Genomic DNA, 20,971 nt, shown 5'->3' on the forward strand with positions numbered 1-20,971 from the left:
TCATTAAGGAGTGTTGATTAAATAGATTATAAATTGAGAAGGTAACGCAGTGGATGAAACGGCGGGCGATACAACCCATGATTCGGTGGACGAAAGGCTGGCTAATTCCAAATGATGCTGCTCTCGGTCGCGGTGGGCCAATGAGAGCATATGTTTGAGTGAGGCATAGACTGGATGTAACGGAGATGTTTGTTGGGGAAAGCAGTCATAGCTCACGCGCCTCACGCAGTAATTTCGTAATAATATCATTATTTCTTATAATAAAAATAAGAGAGAGAGAGAGAGAGAGAAGAAAATAACGGCCGGAGAGGGTTGGTATATAAGAGGAGCAGTATTGGTGAGAAGTGAGGGAAATGGAAAAGGGGTGGGATCGTGGAGCGAGCGTGGGAGGGATGGGAGGAAGGCGGTACCTGGGTGTGGCGGTGGCTCTGATGGTGGCACTAGTAGTGGTGGAAGGGTACCCAACGGAGGATTTGGTGGCGGCACTGCCTGGCCAGCCAAAGGTCGGGTTCAAGCAGTACGCTGGCTATGTTGACGTGGATCCCGGCCACGGCAAGAGTTTGTTCTACTACTTTGTGGAGGCCCAGCACGAGGCTCTTCACAAGCCCCTCACCCTCTGGCTCAATGGAGGTCCCGGCTGTTCCTCCATTGGCGGCGGCGCCTTCACTGAGTTGGGTCCCTTTTATCCCACACCTGATGGCCGTGGCCTCCGAACCAATTCCATGTCTTGGAACTCAGGTCTATATCTATAGGAACACCGCCCTCACTTTGGCTTTGTTGGTCTGTTGCTAGTTTTTTTTTTTTTTAATATTAAATGCTGCTTCACAATATTGATTGATTGACAGTATCCAACCTGCTGTTCGTGGAGTCTCCTGCCGGAGTTGGCTGGTCCTACTCAAATACGACGTCTGATTATAACACCGGAGATGCCTCCACCGGTATACATGCACTCACTTGCTCTCAGTCGTCTGAACCGATTATCATTTTCCTCCAAATAACACGGTCAATATATTCCGGTTTCCACGAACTCAGCCTTATTATGGTTTTTGTTTTTGGCAGCCTTCGACATGTACTTGTTCATGCTGAAATGGTACGACAAGTTTCCAACGTACAGATCAAGGCAGCTCTTTCTTTCCGGAGAAAGTTATGCAGGTTAATTTAACACATCATAAAACACTGCATTCCTGTACTTTTACAGCTGAGCATTCAATCCTATATTTTACCCCAAGTTGCCTCCGTTCTGTTTTCATTCTTTGTCGCATCTTCATTCTGTTCATATCCTCTCTTTTCCTCATCTCCTACAGGAATGTTACCTTTTTACCCCCGGGGGGGTGTGTATTTGAGTGCGCATGTCACTAATTTAGTAATTTTGAATAACGATAAATTAATTGCTCCCCCATTTTTTAAGTGATATAATTTGAAACCACATGATATAAGCGCCTCCTTAGTCACTAGAGAGTATGGGACAATGCAACCGATAACATCTTACGTGTTGTTTGGCGTAAATTCTAACAACATCTAGCCGGATCACATGATCTCTTAATCAATTAATCATTATTTATGACTCCTGGGATACTGGCGTTACGTACATAAAGATGGGGGAATGAATCGGATTAGAACCATGAAGGAGTATGCTCTCTTCATTTCTATATAAACGAGAAAAAAATATATCATATAATTTAAAAAAATTAATTAATTATAATAATTATGTTTGAAAGTAAAAAAATGAACTAAAATGTCTTGTATTAATCAACATTAGCATGTATTAATTATTTCTTATTAATATAAATTATAAAATATGATTTAAAAAATATGTAATAAATATTTATTGAAATGGGTGATTTTATTTATAAAAAATATAAGTGAAAAATGATACTCTCTCTCTTAAAAAATGTAAGGTATTTTTTGAAAAGTTAGATGTTAAAAAATGTAAGACATTTTTAGTTTTTTGAGGTGTAATTATTATCTTTCTTTTAAAAGTGCCCGTATTCATGAATGACTTTATATTTATTGTAAGATATTTAATAAAAATAAATATAAAAGATAGGATTAGTTTAAAAATAAATAATTATTTTATTAAAATAAGATTTAATTAAAAATATTTTATATTTTTAAATGAAAGAAGGGAATAGTTTCTTTAATAATAAAAAATGAAAGAATATCTCGTCTGATGTGGACTCTTCCTTGTCGTGCCAGCATCCTAATGACCAGAGAGATGAAAAGTGGTGGGGCCACATCTAATCCGCCGTTTTATCCATCTCTTTTAAGCTGGCTACAGGAAGGAGGCATAAAATTAGCGGTTTATTTTATTTTATTTCATTTTTCCTGAAAATCTTAGGTTCAATTTAATTGGCCTGCGCCACATGAAACCGTCTCAATAATCCATGGCATGATATAATTCTTTTTTTAAATGAAAATTGTGTTTGCTTCATCACAATCGACGTTTCAGGTAGATTAGCGTGGAAAAAAAAAATCATCATTACCACCAAATCTTTTGTCCACGCCGTCGTGACGTGCATATAAAATGTATTTACAATGCTATCTCCTATGCAGGACATTACATACCCCAGTTGGCCGATTTGCTATTGGACCACAACACTCGTTCAACTGGTTTCAAATTCAACATCAAGGGAGTTGCAGTAAGATCCCACAAATCTGCATAACTTGCTCAAACTTTCCTCTCACACACATTCTCTCTCTCTTCTCATCTCACTTGGCTTAATTTGGTTGGTTAGATTGGAAACCCTCTCCTGAAACTTGACCGGGATATTCCTGCGACATACGAGTTCTTCTGGTCCCATGGCATGATTTCCGATGAAACTGGCCTCGCCGTTATGAATGATTGCGATTTCCAGGATTATGTGCTTCCCAGTCCTCACAACGAATCTCATTCCTGCAACCTCGCCATAGCCGAGGCTGATCGTGTCGTGGGCAATTACATTAACGATTATGACGTGATCCTCGATGTTTGTTATCCTTCCATTGCTGAGCAAGAACTCAGACTCAAAAAGATGGTATCACTCGTCTCTTCCTTTTCTCTTTTCACTCTCTGTTCAACGCTTTTAAATGAATTCACTGTACTAGCTAATTTGGGCCCCTTATACACGTGTGTGTGTCAACGCAGGCTTCCAAAATAAGTTTAGGCGTTGATGTTTGTATGGATTATGAAAGAGACTTTTATTTCAACCTCCCCGAGGTTCAGAAGGCTCTCCATGCAAACAGTACCAGTCTGCCCTATAGCTGGTCCATGTGCAGCGAGTGAGCAATACATATCTAACATAACATTATTATATAATTTCTATCCGATCGATATTTAAATTTTTTTCATACTGATCTTCCCATTCTCTTGATTGCCCAGCTTTTTGAATTATAGCGATTCTGACGGTAAAATCAACATCCTTCCAATTCTCCGGAAGATACTTCAGAATGGCATCCCAGTTTGGGTTTACAGGTAATTAATTGATATTAATAAACTTGAAGGCAGGCATGAAGGGCACCCTTCTTTCTCATGTATTATTTACATGTATGTATGCAAATTGTTTGACGCGAACAGATGATATTGATCACAGTGGAGACCAAGATTCTGTTGTGCCATTGCTGGGTTCGAGAACGCTAATGCGAGAACTAGCTCGTGACATGAAGATGAAGATTACAGTACCATATAGAGCTTGGTTCCACAAAGGCCAGGTACGTCATGCATGATTATAATTAAGCTCAAGTTAGTTTAAACGTGAAACTCAATTGAAGACTAACGGTGATGGTGATTAATTGTTATTAGGTAGGAGGATGGGTAACGGAGTATGGGAATTTGCTGACATTTGCGACGGTGAGAGGGGCGGCTCACATGGTGCCTTATGCACAGCCATCGAGAGCACTGCAATTATTTACTTCGTTTGTGAGTGGACGAAGGTTGCCTAATACAACTCATCCACTCATCAATGGCTGATTTTTAATGTCTTACCAGTTGCTATATATACTATAGCACATATATCTGGATTCTCTACCCCCTCTTGTTTGAGTCTTGACTGAGTGCCATGGAATGGAAACAGCAATATATGTGTTCCGCTTCTGTAAGGAAATTCATGCGATATACCTACCCCCTTTACTTAAAAATATAAAGTATTTTTAATCAAATCTCACCTCTCAATAAAATAGTTACCTATTTTTAAACTAACCTTATCTTTTCATATTTATTTCTATTAAAAGTTATTATCAATAGGGACACTTTTAGAGGAAAAAAATACAATAATTATAAAGACTAAAAATATCTTACATTTTTGAATATTCAACTTCTCAAAAAATGCTTTACATTTTTAAACGTGGGAGTATGTGTCATGCATTTTCATGGGATAATTTCCTTTCAATGATTCTTTTATTTGGGAAAAAGGGTTCGTGAGCTTATAATTAATGAAATCCCCCTCTCTAACCCCAACTCGTCATTAAAAAAAAAAAATCAAATGGGAGAATTTATATATTTTATTGAAAATTAATGAAATTAGGAGCATAACTTTGCCAATACAGATTTAAATCCTTTGAAGTTAAAATCTTTGAATTTTTGTAAAGTTTTCTTATTTTAATATTTTATTAATTTTTATGAAATACTTTATCCGGTACTATTTATAAGTTATTTTTACTAATCTCATCAATATCAATATAAAAAAAATTATAAGGAATAAAAGTAAGTGAAATTTTAAATATAATTCTCAAATAAAAATAAAAAATAAGCAAAAAATATAATATTATTTTTCTATCTTTCTCTCTCTTACTTTTTAAAAGTAATTTGAGAATTTCAATTTAAAACAAAATAATCACATTAGGTAGTGACTTATAAAATAGATCAAGTAAATGATTAATATACAGGATCGATGAGTATAAATTATTTCCTCCTTTTTTAAAAGGATAGATTTTATGGAAATTCACATATTTCAATTTTAAATGATTCGAATTCTCGCGCCAAAATGAGAACCTGATCAAGCAAATTGTGGCCGTTCATATCATCATCGGATTTAGGAGTGCCACCTTCCATACCATAGGCAATGTAAACGGCTAAATGGACTTGTCTGGACCCGCATTTTTCTTGCCTTGACAATAGACAAAATGAAATTATTTTTAATAGTCAACGATAAATAATTTGGCAATTTAATTTTGGATTAAAGGGAAAAAAATGTTCTAAATTTTTTTTTAGAAACACTGAGCATCCTAAACTTTTAATTAAAGCAATTTTATCCCCTCATTAAATATGAAAACGTTGACAACTAAATAGGATTTGATCACAGGCATTTCACTATTTTGATCATTTTTCATTCTGGTTTTCGATCCAACTCCCTATTCTTATCTCTTTCTTCTCCTTCTACTTCTACGTTTTTTTGTCTCTGCAATCTTGCTTTCTCCCCTTTGAGTTTGCTTTAGGCATGGTTGTTGCAGCATAACGAAGAAGATTAGTATTAGCAGCATCGAACTCCAATCCTTCCACGGCCTCTGGACCTATCTCTAAAAGAGAGAGATGGCTTCATCACATCCATACTCTGGGTCCCTCACGTGAGTTTTGGAAGCTTTGGCTTCAGGTTTGAAACTGCCAATGCCAAACTAGCACAACGGAGAATAAGACAGAACAAAGGTGAAGAGAAGATCATATGAAATAGAGGTTGAACGTAAGACGCAACAAATCCAACTAAATGTGGGCAACACCCATTTCCAATTGAGCTGCGAATATGTTGCAAAGAAGATAAAATGAAAGATGACGATACATTTGGTGGCGCAATAAAGATTGGATATTCTGATTGTTCTCTATTTCTCTTGAATTTTGAACTTATTTTTTTATTTTAAATTTGTTCTTGGCTTTTGTATGAGCACCCAGTGCTCATCTCTTGAGTTGAGAGCTGGATGGCAAACGCCTTTTGGGTGTAATCTTTAGTGCTGCATTAGAGACGAAAGGATAGCTAGATTAGGAGAAAAAAGGAGGAGGAAAACAAAGACAAAGAAACAAGGTGAAAGACATTGAAAGTGATTAAGGGAAATTGGAATTCGCTTCTCTCTCTCCCTATTTGTGCATTTCTACCATGCCATTCTTTTAATTTTTGTTTACTTTGTGTTTTTTTTAAACCACACAAATCTGTAAGATGAACTCAAATTGTGATTCCAAATAAAATGCATGCAAATTTCTTTACAGGTGTGAACGCATAAGAAGAATATGAGAAGAAGGAAGATAGAAGAAAATGTAAGGGGAGAAAAAAAAGTCAAAAATACCTCTGGTCAAACCCTATTTTTAAGGATCAACATCTTTAGATTTAACAGTAGGGCAAAAAAATCATTTTTGAAAGTTTCAGATAAAATTGCACCAAATAAAAATTTAAAACACCTAACGCTCCTGGAGAAAAAGTTCCAGAATATTTTTACCCTTTAATCCTTTAATTTTAAGACAAAAACAAACACAAGTGTCGAGCATGTCCTTCACAATCAACGTACTTTTCACAATGTGTTTGGAGTTTCACTTGGCTTTACATTTTCATAGGAAAGAGGTTGCAATCATAATTGTTAAATTCTTGAATTGACTTTTTGAGTTTAACATTTTTATGTTTCTAACTTATAAAAATCGTGTTAATTTATTTATAAATTCAAACTAAATATAAACTTAATTAAACTAATGAGTTTACCTTCAAATTTATCATTTTTATGTTTTTAACTTACAAAATCGTATCAATTAATTTATAAATTTAGACTAGATGCAAACTTAGTTAAACTAATTAATTTTTTAAGAGTTGACTAGTTAAGTATATACTATGAAAAAACTAATTAATAAAAGTTATAAGATCTAGTTTAAAGAAAAAAAATTAAAATGCAAAAACTAATATTAATAAAAAGGAAAAAAATACTAAAAATAGCTATTTAAAATTTTTTATACCTTATATATGATAATTTATTAATATATATGAGTTTGATTTCAATAATTTATATTTTTAATATATTTAAATTAAATTAAAAATATATTTTAATAAATATTTATTAATAGATGTAAACTCTTATATGTTTACATTCTTGTCAAGAATATACTTAAACTTATGAGTTTAATACCTTGGCTACAGCCATGTCCAGGTTAAAATCAGGATTTTTTTATAAAAAATATAAGAGCTAGTTTAAAAGTAAGGCTTCAATCTTTTTTATTTTCTATATTTATCATTTTCTCACAAATTATTCTATTGGTTAAATAAATCAATAAATAAAGGCATGTTCCAATATAATATAAATAATTAAAAGAATAAGTATTTTAGAGAAACAAATACGTAAGTTTTACAAAGAATTAACTCAACAATTTCTTTAATTTATATGGATTAATTATTTAGCTCTTATATTTAAGGATGAAAAGAATTAAAAGATACGGGCCTTTTTACCTGTTAATTAAAAAAAATGATATATACCTTAAATACTGGTTAGCGCTTTGCCAATTGCCAATACACACATGTGCAAATATATATATATATATATATTAATCAATGTCTGGGTAAATTAAAAAAGTAAATCTAGAAATGCATCCTCATATAAGCATAGGGAAAGAATAGATGAATATAGTTATGAGATGTGAATCTATATTACATCTGACAATCTTTGCTTGCATTTATCATATTTTGGAGCTCTCTTTCATTAGGATATGTTTGGTTAGCAGAGAAAAAATATAAATGAAATGAGTTAAAAATAAAAATAAATTAAATTACCTCTTCACTCACGATAAGCATAATGAAATTTAACACCATGTATGACAAATATAAAAATCATCATTCCTTTTACAAATTTTATGAATCACAATTTTTAATTTAATAAACTAAATTACTTTTTCCTCTGTGAACATGATTAACTCATATCTTTTTCACATCTTTATCGTTTTAACTTTATTTTTATTTTTCTTAATCAATTCTATTACATTCCTCTCCCATAAACAAATGCCCCCCTTAGTGTATATATGTATATATGCAGGAAAGGAGTTTTTTTAATCTCTCAGTAAGAAAATTGGATTACATAACATTTGTCGTGATCTTATTATTATTTAATAAGTATAATTTATTATTTACTCTTTTACTAAATTTTAAAATGACGTTCGCCAAGAAAATTGATTTTTATTTATAATTGTATTGTTTTATCATATTTTATTTTATAATATGGCATCTAGTTCTTTATATGATAGCATAGATTACATGCTTTTAGTTTTCAGGTGCCTCGCGCTTTTTGTAAGATGCCATGTAAAATTTTCAAATTCGGTCGTGTCTTTAAAGTCGATTGATTAAACTTTTAAAAATACGAATAGTTTAATTAACTAATAAAATAATATTTCATTATCAATAGGGCCTGTTTGGCAAAACAAATAAATAAATAGCACCCTGACCCTAGCATGCTCTTATTTAGGTGCTACCGGAGCCAGATAAGAGGTATAGTGCCCAACAATACATTTTTTATCATTAAGAAAAGGAGACTAAAAGATAAAAAAGGTGCATGACATTGTTAATAAAAAATTTAAAAAAGTGCACAAGAAGCATTTCTTTTAGAAAATCACATTAAATTTAGATCCAGGCTTCCTAAACCATGGCATTAGATAATATATTATATAATATTAACGGTAATTTATACGAGTCATGGTTAGAGTAGAGATGAGGCAGGAACGAAATGGGTGAAGCTTTGACTTCTGAGAGAGCCTTCTCAATACAGAGACGGTCACACGTCTGCCACGTTTGGAAGTCGGGTCACTTTTGGTTCGTTGTCTTCTAATGATAGTACGATTATGAGGCACTGGCCGCATGGGAGGAAGAGGAATGGTGTCGACAGCTTGCGCGTTTGGGCTCTTTGTCGCTTCTCTTTCCATCCACCTCTCGTATTTATAAGTAGCTTTTCCCCATTTCAGTTAACAAATCATGTTCTCAACCAACCGGGTTACGGCTGTCTTTGTTCTATTGACCAAATCACCCTCTTCCGTTTACCCGACTCCACAACCACCTCCCTCCCCACCATCTTTTGCTCTCCATTCCATGACTCTTGACACCGCTGCTCTCCAGATTTGGACTCCGAGTCTTCTGTTTCCTCTTCTTAATCTATGTCCGGATGCTGACCCAAGCCTATTTCTTTAAACTTGCGTCTTTGGCGTTCTCATCGCTCTAATCAACTTCTGCTCCTGCACCCTTCAAGTAAGCATATTTTGTTTCTGTTTCTACTTTCACAATGGACATCTGGGAAAATTGGTTCGTTTTGCAAATAATGCAGATGCTGGGTTTGGTTAGTTTCTCGATCTCTTTCGCCAAGCTTAGGACTCTATGCTCCAGAGCTGTTCGATTTGTGGATAGAATGATTACGGGTGATTCCGATGTCGGGGTCTTTTCGTCTTTCAATGCGCTTGTAACTACTGGATCCTTCCTGTCTTTCCTTTTGGTCCTTTACTGGGCATATTCGTATGTATTTCCCACTTCGTACTCCCTCATTCAGGGCGTGGAAATTCGGAACATTTCTGACTCGGCAGCTCGGAGTGAGGTCTTGAAACCCAATATACCAGTTTCTGCTTGCAACGTGTTTGAAGGAAGCTGGATCCGGGACGAGATTTACCCTTTATATGATGCTTCGCACTGCCCTTTCTTGGAACGTGGTTTTAACTGCGTTGCAAATGGGCGTAAAGACAGAGGCTATACGAAATGGAGGTGGAAACCCAAAAATTGTGAGATTCCGAGGTTTGATGCCCGTAGATTATTGGAGAAACTTCGTGGGAAAAGAGTGGTCTTCGTTGGCGATTCTTTGAGCAGAACACAATGGGAGTCTTTGATATGCTTGCTTATGACAGGAATAGAGAATAAAAAAAGCGTGTACGAAATCAATGGCAATGAGATCACTAAACGGATTAGGTTTTTAGGCGTGAGATTCAGTTCACACAATATTAGAATCGACTTTTATCGATCCGTATTCTTGGTGAAGAATGGTCCGGTGCCGAGAAATGCTCCTAAAAGGGTGAAGACAACACTGAGATTGGACAAGATGGATGATACTAGCCATGAGTGGATTGATTCAGATGTTCTAATATTTAATTCAGGTCACTGGTGGACAAAGGGCAAGCTTTTTGACGCGTGAGTAACTTCATTTTCCAAGCGTATCTATGATTTACATTTTATTCTCACTTGGAACTGATTTGCTAACTGCTCGGCGTTTTTGATAATAATTTTCCATGAGAAAACATCTAAAGTTCCCTCGGCTTTCTCTGAATTTGTAGCCACACAAATTCAGCGTTTTCTTGGAGGTGCTAACGCGATTTTCAGACAGGGGGTGGTATTTTCAAGTCGGTGACTCGCTAAAGCTTGGAATGCCAATCAATTCTGCTTTCCGCGCAGCTTTGCACACCTGGGCATCTTGGGTTGAAAACACGGTGAACACAAGTATAACCAAAATATTCTTCCGTACTTTTGAGTCATCTCATTGGGGGTAAGTTGTCCAACACTTTTGTGAGGCAAATAGAATGTGTCTTTAGTTTGTAACGGTGAAGTTGGTGGTCTCTGTGACAGTAAAACTTGCAAAGTGACAAGTAGACCGTGGAAGAGGACAAATGGGAGAGATCGAAGCCCAATATCAGACATGATAATGAGGACTGTGAAGGAAATGAATGTGTCGGTGAGAGTTTTGCACGTAACCCCAATGGGTGCATATAGAAACGATGGGCATGTGGGGCGTTGGAGTGTCAACCCATCTGTGCCTGATTGTAGCCATTGGTGTCTGCCAGGAGTACCTGACATGTGGAACGAGATTCTCTTCTCGTATTTGCTGTCATTCGACGGGGCAATTTGACATCACAGCTCTGGGAAATTGGGATTAAGGACCTATTGGTAAACATATTTGGGGAAAAGAACCCTGAATTACAAAACACAAAAGAAAAGATGCAGAATGTGTCCTTTTTCCCAAATCTGTTTCCCAGAAGGTCCTTAATCCCAATTTTCCCCGCGGCTTTTTGTGAATATTGGCAGCTGTAAAAATGGGTGTTGCAATATTTTTATCGGCCAGTCATACCTAAAGTTTTTGTTGGCCAGTTATCTAAAAGTTAACCAGATGTTGGGGCGGAGAGGTCGCCTCTGTACTTGGGAAGGATTTCAGTCACTGTAAGCTTGTCAATAAACGAGAGGCTCTATGGTGTGAAATTGCCTGTGTGATCAAATTTTTACCAAGAAGCAAGAGTCTCTGTACATTACCAATCGTAGTCTTTGTGTATTACCAGCGAATGGCAGGAGGGAAGCCGACTTTTGCTTTTTGCCTTTCTCTTTGAGCATTTAAAATGACAGCATAGTCCATTAAATGTCATCATTCAGTTGATGGGTTGCCAGAAAATTTGCGAATAATGTGTATGCCAATGATGGGAAGCAGTTTGCTAGGAAAAGCATCACATCTCAATTCAATGAGCTGCTTTCCTGTAAAACATGATTACATTAAAGTGTCTCTTGTCAAATTTCTCTTCTGCCGAAAAAAGTGTCTTTTGTCTGAACATCTACAAACTTTTGTTGGAGCCGCAGCGTAGCTCCGCTGCTAACTTGAGACATTTTGGAGTGCATATATGGCACAGGATAATTTATCATTAAAGTCAAAGAGCATGTCAATTTTATTTTTTTTTAATATAGAACCGCTATAAAAGTAAAGAACATGTCAACTTCTTTTTTTTGATAAGAAATAGATGAGCCTAAACTCTAGACTCATTTACAGTACAAGTGCTATCCATACAACGTCTAAGACTCTCCGTGGGAAAGCTAAGAATGTGCAACCCAGGCCACGCATCAAGAGCTTGTTTCGCCAGATGATCTGCAGCAACATTTGCATCACGAGAAATTTGACAGATTCTAATCTCCCATGCTCGGCGGATCATGCTTTGAATTTCCATAATTATATGACAGTCAGGATGTATAGAATAGTTGGTAACCTCTGTCAATGATATGGCTTCTGCTGAATCAGACTCCACCACGATTTTCCTAACTCCAGCATCCCAAGCAATCTTTAAGCCTATTAAAATAGCCCACAGCTCTGCTGATAAGTGGTCACCTTCATCTAAATGTAAGCTAAACCCTGTGATAAATTGCCCAGCCGAGTTCCTCAGCAGACCGCCACACCCACGAGTCTGTTGCGTCATCGAGAAAGCACCATCAACACAGAGTGACACCCAACTTGTCTCTGGAGGTTTCCATCGTAGGTCACAGTTCTGAATCCCATTTCCGTGCCAATTAATGGAACTTGTCTTTGTTTGAACCCTCTCCAAACAGCTCATCATGCCCTTCGCCTGGGCAATAATACATTCATTGAAGCGACTTTTCCCCTCAAATATCCGTTCATTCCTTCTTTTCCAGATATTCCAGCATAGAACCATGAATAATCCATTGTTCATTTGAAACTCTGGTTTTTTACCCTGTTTCAAGTTCCAGCTAATCCAATCATCTATTGTTCGCAGATTAAAGAAGTCCCATTGATATCTAGTGTTGATCACAGACCCCCATAGCTGTCCTGTATCTGTGCAATCTCGAAGGACGTGCAAACTACTTTCAACTGCGCTATTGCACCACGAGCAAATATTATTCGCACTCATACTTCTCTTGAATCTCTCCTCGTTTGTGAGTAATCTGTTTTGGGAAGCTAACCACATGAAGGTCTTGCATCTATGAGGTGCCGTGACCTTCCACAGCTTCTTCCATTTATCATTCTCGCTTCCCCTGGATCCAGAAAGAAGATTGTAGGCTGATTTTATAGTAAAGGAGCCACTTCGATCCCATTTCCAATGCACAGAGGTGTTATTGTTGAACCACTATAGCCCATCTTTGAAGTGAACCCATGTATCTTTAATGCCCTTCCAAAGGTTAGATTCAGGTTTCTTTGTCTTAATCTTGAGGATAATATCACTCCCACACTTATACTTTTCACGGATAACTCGCACCCATAAGTCTTCACGCTTCTTAATCAAGCCCCAACCGATCTTCATAGCATAAGCTTGGTTCTGGATAGACGCTCGTCGAAGACCTAGCCTTCCTTCTTGTTTTGGTCTGCAAACATCTTTCCATGCCACTAAATGTGTTTTCCTTGAACTCTCTGTGTGGCCCCATAAAAAGTCACGGTTGGACTTGTCAAGTGTTTCAAGAGTACTAGCGGGAAGATTACATGTTTGCATAACATATCCAGGGATAGCGTTCGTGACTGAGGCTATCAGTGTCGCACGCCCAGCTAGGGAGAGAGTAGATGCTTTCCAGTTAGATAGACGCTTCTTCACTTTATCTACAGTGTCTTTGAATGTGTTTTTATCCACCCTTTTATGCAGAAGAGGCACACCCAGATAGCGACCAAGGTCACCAGTCCTACTAAAACCGAGTTTAGTGCTAATTTCTTCACGTCGAACATGATGCACATTTTCAGAGAAAAACATCTTAGTTTTCATAGCATTGATTTTCATTCCAGAGCTGGCACAAAACTTCCCCAAACACTCGTGTATAACATCAGCTTGTTGGATGGAAGCTTCTGCAAAAATAATGATATCATCAGCGAAACACAGATGCGACAAGGGAGGTCCAGTTTTGCCTAATCTGATAGGCTTCCATATTCCCTCCTCCATTTTTTCTAGAATCAGGTGGCCTAATTTCTCAAGGCAGATCACAAACAGGTATGGTGATAGTGGGTCCCCTTGACGAACCCCCCTTGTAGGCTTAAAGTTGTCCGCTTTGTTTCCATTCCAGATCAGTTGCATGGATGCCGATGTAACACAATTCATAACGGCTGAATAGTTAACAAACGACGAAAACAATGAGCGTAAAGGAGCCAAAGGGGAAAGGAGTGCTTGACGGTGGAGGTGGTGCCGAAGGACGGCCCCCAGATGGTGGGGGTGAGGGTAAGAATATAGGCAAGGAGGGACGACAGAAAGAAAATTTTGTTTTCCAAGCTGGAGGAAGGCAAAAGTCCGACGTGGGTCAGAGTAAGCCACCAACAAGAGGACGTTTATCATATAAGGAATCTCTTATGAGTATAAACTCTTCAGGCTTTTTATCTCAGAATCATGCAAATGAAGACATCATGCACGGATGGAAGAACTACTTTAAGATTATGAACGCTAGTTCGGCTGATGGTGGAAAAGAAAACTCAGAGGATGAAGAGATAGGTGGGGGGATGAAGGAATCAAAATGGCATGTCTTACAGTTCACACCCGAGGAATATGAAGCATGGTGCAGACTATGGATGAACTCGCTCATTGTGAAACTTCTAGGCCATGAGATTTCGATGGCCAGACTGCGAGGATGGTTACCTAGGATGTGGAGGACACAGGAGCCCATCAAAGTAATGGGGCTTAGCAACGGGTACTACATAGTCTCATTCACAAGTCGAGAAGATCTTGATTTTGCTTATCAGGAGGGGCCATGGATGATAGATGATCACTACTTACTGGTTCAAAGATGGAGACCCAACTTTAACCCCTGGAAGGCTGACAAAACACGCAAAATTGCGGCATGGATACGCATTCCAGACCTGCCAGTGGAATTCTATAGTGTTGAATCACTTCGACGCATTGGGAACATGATCGGCAGAACCCTGAAGATTGACAGGTCTACATCTATTTATGATAAGGGAGGTTTTGCTCGTATGTGCGTGGAACTTGACCTTGGGGAACAGCTTCTTCCATTCTTCACGGCTTTCAGAGAGGATCTCAGAATTGTTTATGAAGGGTTACATTTGGTGTGTTTTTGCTGTGGAATGTATGGTCATACATCTGAAAAGTGCGAGCTGCACAAGAAGGAAAGACAACCCGATCCGGATATGTCGAGGAATGACAAAAACACTGGGAATAGTGAATACGTAGATATCACAGATCCTAATACAGGCAAGCAGGAGGTGGCTATGGAGAATTCGACGGCGAAGAAGGAGGTTCCTGTGGCGGAGAAGAATATTCCGGTTGAGAAGATAAAGTTACCGATGATGGCTAACGGTTACAGGCCTGAGATGCTAGTTAAGCGCCAATTTCGGGGATACGGATATGGTGGAGATTCTAGGCGCAATATCATCTCTGATGGAAAAATTATGGGAGGAAAATCTGGGTTATTGAAGGATATTAATGGTGGGATAGAAGAGAAAAAGAAAAAGGCTATAATTGAGGAGTTCACGGGAAGCCAACAAAGGAATCATGGGAATTTAAGTGTAAATAATAATAATGAGGAGTGGGCCCGTGTAGGAGATAAAAGGAAGGGAAAGGCTAAAAGCAAATCACGTGGGAAAGAGAAGGTGCCTCCATTTATGGGGAAAAGAGGAAGAAATAACAATCTGGATAATGCTGCTGGATTGGACACATTAAAGATTGCTACAAGGAATTCCTTTGCTATTTTTGAGAGTGGGCCCAGCCCGTTAATAACATGTGAATGAAATACTCCTGGCCTAATAAAGAATGACCAAGGCCAAGATACTAGTATCGTACAAGGAGTTGAGGAAGTGAACATGGGGGTTGACCAAATTGAGCATTTTTCTGACAACTGTGTTGAGGCATTGGAAATTCGAAATGATGAAGGAACTAGCTATCAGAATAAGGATATGGATGCTAATATGGAGTCACGTGACTCCAACAATCAATAATTTTCTCATGAATTACGTCGTCTGGAATTCGCGAGGGACGGGCTCAAAAATGTTTCCTAATCTTATCCGTGAAATGAAGCAAAATTATCAGATTAATCTCTTAGCTTTGCTTGAAACTCGATGCAGTGGCGACAAGGCTAAAAAGATTGCAAAGAAGCTAGGCTTTAATGAGTTTGACTGGATTGATGCGACTGGGTACAGTGGAGGAATCTGGGTGCTCTGGGATGCAAATGTAGTTCAGGTTTCTATCATTGAGAAAAGGACTCAATTTATTCATTTGACTGTTGAGAATCATAAGAAAGAGAAGTGGTGGCTTACGATAGTATACGCTAGTCCAAACATAAATATGAGACGCTGCTTATGGCATGAGTTACGTCAGATTGGTGCGACTATCAGAGGAGCATGGAGTGTGGTTGGAGATTTTAACACCACTTTATTTCATGATGAGAGACAAACAATGGCCAGGCATAGAACTGGAGTGAATCGAGACTTTCGAACATGGTTTGAACAAGCTGAACTCAATGATGTAGGCTTCTTTAGACCCATGTTCACTTGGAAACAAAATAATGTTGAGAGTCGTATTGATCGTGCTCTTGCTAACGATAGCTGGCTAGAACTTTTTTTAAATGCCACGGTTACACACCTCCCTTGGTTTAAGTCTGATCACAGGCCACTCCTGATCCAATTAGATCGTAAAGACAAAACTAGCCGTCATAGACCATTTCGGTTCATTGCTGCTTGGGTCCTCCATGACGGTTTTGAAGATTTCATTACAAATGCATGGAAGAATAATTGTGATTGGGTAACTCAAGTCAAATCATTCAGTGCTGACTGTATAAGGTGGAACAGAGAAGTGTTTGGCCATACCGAGACCCGCAAAAGAAAGCTAATTCGCCGCTTGGATGGTATCACACAAGCCCTTACTAATGGTAAAAAATCAGAGCATCTTGACAAAACTCCAATGTCAACTTTGGTCTGAGTTAGGAGAGGTGATGCTTCAAGAATACATTATTTGGGCTCAAAAAGCCAAAGTTAACTGGATTCTTCACGGTGACAAGAATACCTACTATTTTCATAGTGTTGCTAATGGGAGATGCAAAGCCAATCGAGTGCATGCTATCCGTGACAATGAAGGAGAATGGGTTTATGATGAAGACCAAATCAAAGTGATGGCTACGGAATTCCTATCTAAACTCTTCACAGAAGAAGACGATTGGAGACCAAGGCTCGAATGTTATAGAAAGTTCCCCTCTATTGGTAATGATTTTCTAGCCGACCTTGGCAAGGAGGTAAATGATATTGAAGTCAAAGATGCTATTGATAGTATGGGAGCTTTGAAGGCTCCAGGACCAGATGGTTTAGGAGCAATCTTCTTTCAGAGTCAATGGAAGCATGCGGGTACCTATGTGACGCAATTTGTGAAATCGTTGTTCCTCAACCCGCAAGCTATCAGCACAATCAATTCTACTTTGATTGTTCTTATTCCTAAGACACATCCACCAGAGAGCCTGAAAGATCTTAGGCCTATTAGTCTATGCAATGTGGTGTTTAAGGTTATTACGAAGATTATCACAACGCGGCTGAAGCCTCTTTTCCCTAACATCATTTCTCCTTATCAATGTAGTTTTGTTCCAGGACGACATAGTTCAGACAACATTATCGTGGTCCAAGAAGTTATCCATTCTATGAGGAATATGCGAGGGAAGCGCGGGTTTATGGCAATCAAAATTGATCTTGAAAAGGCATATGATCGAGTAAACTGGGGTTTCTTAGACCAATGTTTGGACGAACTGCAATTTCCAGAGCATATAAAGAACATGTCAACTTCTTTTAATATATAACTTGCAACAATTGGTAAAACAGAAAAGAAAAGAGACGAAAGCGAGGGGGAAAAAAGGAAAGAAAGGAAAACTAGCTATAACTCCTCCGACTCCAGCACTGCTGCATCGAAAACAGCGAGTTGCTTTCCGAGCAAGAACCACGGAGACTTAAATATGAAAAATGACTCTAAACTGAAGACAACTTGCATACTGAGTGGTCGAAGTTGATGGCAAGGGTTGTTCACATTCCTTTTTGTTTTCATATATTTTATTAAAAAAATTAAGCTTACGCCTCAATGCCTTAAAGAAGAGGAGGAACAAGTTTCAGAAGCGAAGGAACTATAGCCAAGAAGTGTTTTCCACTGCAAACATCTAAAACTTAGAATGAGTGTCAAGTCACTAAAAACTCGCAGAAATGCTAATCAAATCAAAATATTTCTAAATGCGGCCTACAAAAGGGCCCCTGAGCCACCACGTTTCTTACGACGTTATAGAACAAACATCCAGTAATTAACGTAAGATCCAACATGGCCTTCCCCCAGCCGAACAGCTTCAACTTCCCTTTCTTCCCTCCACCACCTTTTCATCCCTTCCATCCCCCACCCCCACCGCCCCGTTCATCTCCTCCTCCACCTCCCCCGCCGATTCGTCCATTTTCTCCACCACCGCCTCCTCATGTGCTTCCGCGGCCGCCTCCCCCTGTGCGTCCGGCGCCTCCACCATCTCACCCAAATGCTCCCCCTCCGCCGCATGTGCGGCCACCCCCGGCCCCTGTTCCTCCCTCGCCTGCTCCAAGTCATCCTACAGTGATTGTAATTGTCTTCGTTTCATTGGGCGGCCTCCTCTTCCTTTCTTTGCTGGCTTTTGCTATGTTTTGCTTTATTAAGAGGAGGAAGAAGAAGGCGCCTGAAGAAATGGACATCGTTCATGTTGATGAGCATAAAAAGGTCAAGGAAGAAATTGCGTCCGGTCCTTTCGGACAGAAGGTCGTGGTGGTGACGGTGGAGGATGATGTGCACATCGACGCTGAAATGAAGAAGAAAGAGAGGCTTGTTGACGGTTTACATGCGGAATCATCAGGGGCTAGTGATCAGGTCAACGCTAGTGGCCATGACCCTGATGTGGGAAATACTTCTGGGATCGAACACCACCATCACGAGCTTCAACGCAAGCCAACAAGCCACGATTGAAACCACATGGGTTTCCCATAACTGCATTCAAGGATTCTATTCTGTCTGTAATATCCCCCACCAATAAACCCTCTGTTCGCTGCGTCACGTGCGTAATTCTATCAAGTTGGATCAAAATTTATTTTTTTTTCATGTGTCAACTGCGAAGTAATTTGATAAAAACTGTAATTTTTGAATTTAAAGTCACAAAACTGTGTTTAAATAAAAATATAAAATCAATATGTAAATTCATTGCTTTGTGTAGAGTTTCACATAAATTGTGGGGGGATAGAGTTTTCGATACATGGCATTATTTATTGATGACGTATGAAGATGTAGAAAAGGTTCCTCATCTCACAAGAATATGGGTTTGTTTAAAATTATTTTTGTTTTATTATTTGAAAAACTTGTGTTTTACATAACATATTTTGAAAATAAAAAATAAAAAAAATGAGTGTTTTTTTTTTTTTCATCTTCACTTGTTTTCCAAAACAATAAGTTTAAAACACCTAAAAGATGTTTTTGTTTTTTTATTTTTTAATATAATATTTTATTCTTTTGTTTTCTAAAATACTTTTTCAAAACACCTTATCAAATAATTATTTTTTTGTTTTAAAGAATAAAAAATTATTTTCAAAACAGTTGCCAAACATGTCTTAGATTCTAGTTTCGGTTCTCATGTGAAAAACAGAATCAGCAGCAGCTTGCGGACTGCGGTGGCCACCTTTAGGAATAAATTATTGACTCATTGTCACGTACTAAGGAACAATTTAATTTTTAACAGCAAACTTGAAACATAGAGCCACTTCTGCCCAAGTTCAGCTTTATTTTTTTTTTTTACTTCTGGTAACTTTTTTATTAACAAGGCTTTAATTTTTTAGCCCTGACTTTTTCCACTTGATTTCGATGCCTCCGGTCTAATAGATTTCAACATTTTATCTCTGATGGTGATATTTGACTTCGATTTGATTGTGTGATTAAATTTCCAAAAATCAAATTCGAGAATTTTGCAATCAACTCTTTAAATTCCTTCATTCTTTTCATTTATATCTGATCTCTGTTTAGAAGGAAATGCTTTATTCGAACAATTAACATTTAGAACATCTTAAATAGCTTAGGATAAAACTAAAGATATCTGATTTCAAAGAAATATATAAAATATAATATGTATTAATTAATTTTTAAGTTTTAGTTAGTGTTTGGATTGATGAATTAGGTTTTGGATTTCAAATTTTAAATCTTACATTCTACATCTCACATTTAAAATTTATACATTTAAAAATTTTAAAAATTAATTTTTAAGTTTTAGTTAGTGTTTGGATTGATGAATTAGTTTTAAAAATTTTAAATGAAGAAAGGGATGAATTGAAATTCAAAACAAAAATGAAAGATTAAAATGATGAGATTATTTATAATTTTAAATTGACAAAAGATAAAAAAAATATATGAGAGTTATAGAAATATTAATGGTGAAAAGGCAAATATAATAAGATGTTTGAAGTAATTATAATTACAAACGACTAAGATCTAAATCAAATTTAAAATTATAAAAGAATTATAATTTGAAATGGATTTGAAGTCCAAATTCATAAATTTGTATACTCACATGAGAGATTTGATTCAAATTTAAATTCAAATCTTCATTGATTCAAACATGCCATTAGTTCATTTTATGATAAGAAACCATATATTTGAGTAAATTAATAGAGATATTTTCTTAAAAAGTTAATATTGTTATAATTTTATTATTTTTAATCTATAAAATATCTTACAATAATATTTAATTTAAAATATATTTTAAATCTTGATTTTTAAAACTTAAGAGCCACAATTTTTTTAAAAAATTAATCATTATACATTTTTTAAGTATTCCAAATAGCTTCTAAGAAAAAAAGTGTTCCCAAAAAATTATTTTATATTTTTTATAATAACAAAAATGATTATTATTTTTAAGAAAAAAAAAAATTGACAATTGAAGTGTTTATCCGGGCTTGCATAAATAGGCTTTTTTTTTTAATAGGATTCATAATCCTCTAAAATGTTGGATAAAGTTTTCTTTGTATAGCATTTTTATTTACTTTATCATTTTTTATAAACTAATAATTTTTTTCCTTGAAAAAAAAACTTCAACTTAATCCACCAATATCAAACTTAGAGGGTTAAAAGACTAGGTTCGGTGAAATCAAAGTTAAATTGCCACACCTTTTTCCATTTTTAATTTGTCTTGTCTCATCTTTAAATAGATACTCTTCCTATAATCTTTATAAATTATTTCTACCACCTCATCAATATCAATATAAAAAAAATATAAGGAATTAAAGTGTATAAAATTTTAAATATGTTCCTATATAATAAATTTAAAGAGTAATATCATGTTACTTTCTCTCTCTC

The 20,971-nt window shown here is 36.8% G+C and overlaps 3 protein-coding genes across 5 annotated transcripts; all 3 read left to right on the top strand.

The window, feature by feature from the left end:
- Nucleotides 1-331: 331 nt before the first annotated feature.
- Nucleotides 332-4,079, top strand: LOC129294733 (serine carboxypeptidase-like 42). The gene is made up of 9 exons (XM_054933206.1): nt 332-738; nt 846-938; nt 1,060-1,152; nt 2,554-2,639; nt 2,736-3,014; nt 3,125-3,258; nt 3,359-3,451; nt 3,570-3,687; nt 3,779-4,079. Exons 1-9 carry the CDS (start codon nt 354-356, stop codon nt 3,944-3,946), a joined length of 1,449 nt encoding a protein of 482 aa, XP_054789181.1. The 5' UTR covers nt 332-353; the 3' UTR covers nt 3,947-4,079.
- A 4,804-nt stretch (nt 4,080-8,883) lies between these two features.
- LOC129294540 (protein trichome berefringence-like 7) lies at nt 8,884-11,440 on the top strand. Of its 3 annotated transcripts, none has more exons than XM_054932964.1 (4): nt 8,884-9,375; nt 9,463-10,091; nt 10,285-10,443; nt 10,524-11,440. In XM_054932964.1, the coding sequence occupies exons 1-4, from the start codon at nt 9,202-9,204 to the stop codon at nt 10,801-10,803; spliced, it is 1,242 nt and encodes a 413-aa protein (XP_054788939.1). In that variant the 5' UTR covers nt 8,884-9,201; the 3' UTR covers nt 10,804-11,440. The 3 variants fall into 3 exon arrangements, with proteins under 3 accessions (XP_054788939.1, XP_054788937.1, XP_054788938.1); XM_054932963.1 differs by having other exon boundaries at nt 8,885-9,167; nt 9,244-10,091; XM_054932962.1 differs by having other exon boundaries at nt 8,884-10,091.
- Nucleotides 11,441-17,938: 6,498 nt separating this feature from the next.
- Nucleotides 17,939-18,601, top strand: LOC129294553 (protein TRACHEARY ELEMENT DIFFERENTIATION-RELATED 7A-like). The gene has a single exon (XM_054932974.1). It carries the CDS (start codon nt 17,939-17,941, stop codon nt 18,599-18,601), a length of 663 nt encoding a protein of 220 aa, XP_054788949.1.
- Nucleotides 18,602-20,971: the final 2,370 nt, after the last annotated feature.

Source organism: Prosopis cineraria, unplaced genomic scaffold (assembly GCF_029017545.1).
Source record: "Prosopis cineraria cultivar Desert tree isolate PC_DT_omini unplaced genomic scaffold, ASM2901754v1 PC15, whole genome shotgun sequence".
Lineage (NCBI taxonomy): Eukaryota > Viridiplantae > Streptophyta > Magnoliopsida > Fabales > Fabaceae > Prosopis > Prosopis cineraria.

What these genes read in the sequence shown, in the direction of transcription:
- LOC129294733 (XM_054933206.1), top strand. Translation starts at nt 354, where the DNA reads ATGGAAAAGGGGTGGGATCGTGGAGCGAGCGTGGGAGGGATGGGAGGA. An exon ending in AACTCAGACTCAAAAAGATG is followed by an intron (nt 3,015 to 3,124) that starts GTATCACTCGTC and finishes GTGTCAACGCAG; the next exon opens with GCTTCCAAAATAAGTTTAGG. An exon ending in ATCCCAGTTTGGGTTTACAG is followed by an intron (nt 3,452 to 3,569) that starts GTAATTAATTGA and finishes TATTGATCACAG; the next exon opens with TGGAGACCAAGATTCTGTTG.
- LOC129294540 (XM_054932962.1), top strand. Translation starts at nt 9,202, where the DNA reads ATGGACATCTGGGAAAATTGGTTCGTTTTGCAAATAATGCAGATGCTG. An exon ending in AAGGGCAAGCTTTTTGACGC is followed by an intron (nt 10,092 to 10,284) that starts GTGAGTAACTTC and finishes ATTTTCAGACAG; the next exon opens with GGGGTGGTATTTTCAAGTCG. An exon ending in TTTGAGTCATCTCATTGGGG is followed by an intron (nt 10,444 to 10,523) that starts GTAAGTTGTCCA and finishes TCTCTGTGACAG; the next exon opens with TAAAACTTGCAAAGTGACAA.
- LOC129294553 (XM_054932974.1), top strand. Translation starts at nt 17,939, where the DNA reads ATGGCCTTCCCCCAGCCGAACAGCTTCAACTTCCCTTTCTTCCCTCCA.